Source organism: Cucurbita maxima, unplaced genomic scaffold (genome assembly GCF_002738345.1).
Source record: "Cucurbita maxima cultivar Rimu unplaced genomic scaffold, Cmax_1.0 Cma_Scf00002, whole genome shotgun sequence".
Lineage (NCBI taxonomy): Eukaryota > Viridiplantae > Streptophyta > Magnoliopsida > Cucurbitales > Cucurbitaceae > Cucurbita > Cucurbita maxima.
The window spans coordinates 5,975,998-5,979,783 of record NW_019272018.1 but is presented as its reverse complement, the minus strand read 5'-3'; the positions used below and the strand labels follow the sequence as shown (position 1 = coordinate 5,979,783).

The 3,786-nt window shown below is 35.0% G+C and overlaps 1 protein-coding gene across 5 annotated transcripts in view; it reads left to right on the top strand.

The window, feature by feature from the left end:
• Positions 1-3,786, top strand: part of LOC111495124 (G patch domain-containing protein TGH) — an 11,141-nt gene that overhangs the window by 3,172 nt on the left and 4,183 nt on the right. For all 5 annotated transcript variants that reach the window (XM_023145043.1, XM_023145035.1, XM_023145026.1 and 2 more), the window contains 6 exons: positions 949-1,097; positions 1,471-1,546; positions 1,650-1,733; positions 1,906-1,983; positions 2,938-3,088; positions 3,254-3,740. In XM_023145043.1, coding sequence (XP_023000811.1) covers positions 949-1,097; positions 1,471-1,546; positions 1,650-1,733; positions 1,906-1,983; positions 2,938-3,088; positions 3,254-3,740 — 1,025 coding nt within the window. The remainder of the gene's footprint in view (positions 1-948; positions 1,098-1,470; positions 1,547-1,649; positions 1,734-1,905; positions 1,984-2,937; positions 3,089-3,253; positions 3,741-3,786) is intronic.

The following is a 3,786-nucleotide window of genomic DNA, read 5'->3' as shown; positions in this document are numbered from 1 at the left end:
TTTTTTTTTTTTTTTTTTTTTTTTTTTTTTTTTTTTTTTTTTTTTTTTTTTTTTTTTTTTTTTTTTTTTTTTTTTTTTTTTTTTGTGTGTGTGTGTGTGTGTGTGTATAGTAACCTGTTATCCAATTAAGTATTTTTTTAGTACATCTGGCTTGCTGATCCACTCTCACTACATTTTCTTAAAAAAGAAAAGAAAAGAAAGAAGTTTGATCTAGCTTGCTTCTAATACTATAGACAAGATTAAAAAGAAATGAAAATTTTCAAAGGCGTGAAAAGTTCTTTTTATAGCTTCGTGACATTGCACGTTTTGGGCTAGCCACGCTGTTTTTTATTGACCTTTATCCGAAGTTTTTTTTGCATTAGGTCTTTGTGGTGGGGCTTCCTATACCTGGCCTCTAGGCTGTGCTTTTGTAATATATGTTTCACACAGTCGGCCACTTCAGAGTAAAAAATCCAATCCATGCAAAACTCATCGTTCCATCGTTTAACTTTAATACTGAAGGGACACTTGAAGAAAAAGTGAGTTTTGAGTCTTGATACTGTTCTGGCATAAAGCACGCCAATTTGGACTCTGGGCCAGGGAGGGAAACCTCTACACTTTTTTTTGGCAGTATTTTAATGCACTCAAGACAAACAACAAGATAAAAAAACTTTACCTTGTTAGCTATCTTGTGTACACTTGGTCAATGTACAGCCCGGTTGTACTTCTGCAAATGCTTTCAGAACGTTAATACTCTGTCTATGCTTGGTTAAGTTTTTCCTTTGTGTTTCGACTTGACGTTTGAGATGAAGCTATGGCAGTGGCTACCTGGAAAAAAATTGTGTAATTTCACTTGGGTTTTTTGAGGTGGTGTTTTTATTTTCTTCTCTGTGATGACATGTTCTTATTGCCAGACACTTTTTGTTATTTAACAGCTATACTATAACTACCGTAACTTGTTCATGACAGATGCTCGAAGAGATGCTCGGAAAGCATTTCTAGCATTTTCTACAGGTGATACCAAATCAGAGATCCACAATTCTGAATCATTTCAGGTTGATGATGGTGTTTCTCCTCAACCTGCCAAGGGTGATATTTCATCTTCTCAGAGCACGCCAGTAAGACAACTGTTTGTGCCCCTATTTTCTAGTTATTTAGTGGGTTGTGGTTCTGATGGAAAAGTGTTTTTGGTATTTTTTTTATGATTAAAGATGAAAAGGATATCCAATCTGAACAAAGAAAAATAATGATGATTTTTTAGGACACAAGTCCTCAACAGAAATCCATAGAGATAATTTTTTTTATAACCATACTGAAGACTTCTTATGCACTCAGTCAGAATAATTGTATAATGTTCATTAAACATGATAATGGGTTGGTTTTCTGCTATTTTCTTAGCATTTAGTTAACATCGTTTCAAATGGCTTTTGGCTTTAGGTTTTTTTGTGAGGATAAGAATTTTGTTTTCTTGTTGTTTCTTCTTTTAAACAGGTTTATGTGATCAACCCAAAACAGGATCTGCACGGTTTAGGTTTTGATCCTTTCAAGCATGCACCTGAGTTTAGGGGTATTTAGTTATTTTGTAACTTTTGTCAAATAAGTTCTGGACAACTAATTCTATGTTGACTCTCTGTATCTTATATGATAATGTTTATTATTTTTTAATTTAGAAAAGAAAAGAGCACGTGCGGCTGGGAAACAGGAAGGTTGCGGAAAAGTTTTCTCCACGAAAAATAATCTTTTTGGCTTTAGGAGTAAGTTCCGTACCTCATCACTTGCGTTCACTTCAAGTGTTCTTATTGCTTTTTAATATATTTTGTTTGCCTTCAGTCTGGTTGCATTTATCTGAACTTATTATTTATTTATTTATTTTGTTTTAGCATACAAATTTTCAATGGTTCTGAATCATTCACTTCTCTGAATCAGCTGAGAGGGTTGCTTCTGGCTTTGGCATTGGTGCACTTGAGGAACTTGATGTCGAAGATGAGGATGTCTATACCTCTGGTCAGTATGTGAACAGTTTTGTTGTATATCTTCCTTCCTCGTTGTCATGTAATACTGGTCCTTTTCTAATCATCACTATGATTGTGGAGTTCAATGATACTACGATAATTTGTAAATGAAGAGTTGGGGTGCTCCTATAAGATTGAAGATGGATGGATGATTACTTTCTTATTTGGACGAGCTTATTACTTGGTGCTTTAATCAAGTCTTTGAGTCATTGCAATCGTTTACTTGTACCATACCAATTTAACAGTTTTTAGTTTTATTATTTTATTTTTTCACCTCTAGTTAATGAATGCTGTACATCTTACCCCTTGGTATATCAATATATCGTATGTTTATAAGATTAGATTAGGATGGCAAAAACCCCAAACAGGGCAAGCAGTCTTGGTTAAAAATGGGAATGTTGACAAGGAACACATTTCCTGCCGCAAATTAACCCTATCCCTTATTTATTTTCAACCCTGAAAAGGTGTAGATATATACATTTTTCTAGTTAAATAATTAAAAAAAAAGACATTAATGTTCTTAAAAACTAATTATTTCAATTAAAAAGAGTTTTTTTAGATTAAAAAAAATACTTTTATATATTTGTTAATGATTAACTATTTTTTATTTAGATGAGAACAATCTGCTAGACCAGACTTACCCCACAGGGATCCACCCTGACCCCATTTCTCAAGTCGAGGAATACCCGATCCCATCCTTGGCCCCATCCGGTTTCCATTGCTAGATTAAATAGCATGCTACCTCATTAAGAGTGGAAATTACTGAGAATATGATGATGAGCACCATTCTTTTTAATTTATTAAGTTTCACCTGTTCATGTTGGTAACATTATTGTTTTTGATGTGATTTATCGGTTGAAAATATGTCAGTTCATCATATAATCTTGTCATATACATTGAACTTTTGCAATGTTTCTGTAGTTTCCTTATTGATTTTTGTTAGCAGGTTACGAGTTTGAGGAAACATACGTACAAGAAGACGATGAACCACCTTCTAAATTGATTACAGATGGCAAACAAAAGTTGATTGAAAGAAAAGTAGATGGTGTCTTGCCTGGGTTTACAGTTCCATCGAACTCTGACTACCAGTTAGAGAGGTGCTAAAAGGACATGATTTTATTTCCTTGTGTCAGTCGAATATACTTATATAAAAATTCAAAGATGTATCAATTTGAGTAGTATACACGATCTATTGAAACATGGAAACATTGTGGACATTACATGTTGTCCTTTTGACCTTTATTTCTCTATTTATTTTTCAGGTTTGATCCTCCAGTAATACCTAAGGATTTTATACCCCGCCACAAATTTGCAGGGCCTCTCAATGGTGGCTATAAGCTTGCTGATACCCCTCCTGTCGATGTTCCACCTCCTGATGATAATAATCTAAAACTTCTAATTGAAGGGGTAGCAACTTTGGTTGCTCGCTGTGGAAAACTATTTGAGGATCTCTCTAGAGAAAAAAATAAGTCGAACACATTATTCAGTTTTCTTACTGGAGGAACTGGTCATGAGTATTATTCAAGGAAGCTATGGGAGGAGCAGATGAAGCGCATGGACCAACCTAAGCATCAATTTAATGATAAATATTCTCCAAGCGTGGAGAAGATGACAGCCGAAAGTCGTGGAAGAATCCTACATGAAAGGCCTTTGGCAAGAAGCTCTAAAGAGTTAAATCCACCTGCTGCTTCTGATGGCGTCCATGTCCAATACAATCTTTCAGATACATTTACTAAACCTACATCATCTGTGAGTAGCCAACACTCTCTCTCTTCCCCCCCCCCCCCCCCCCCCC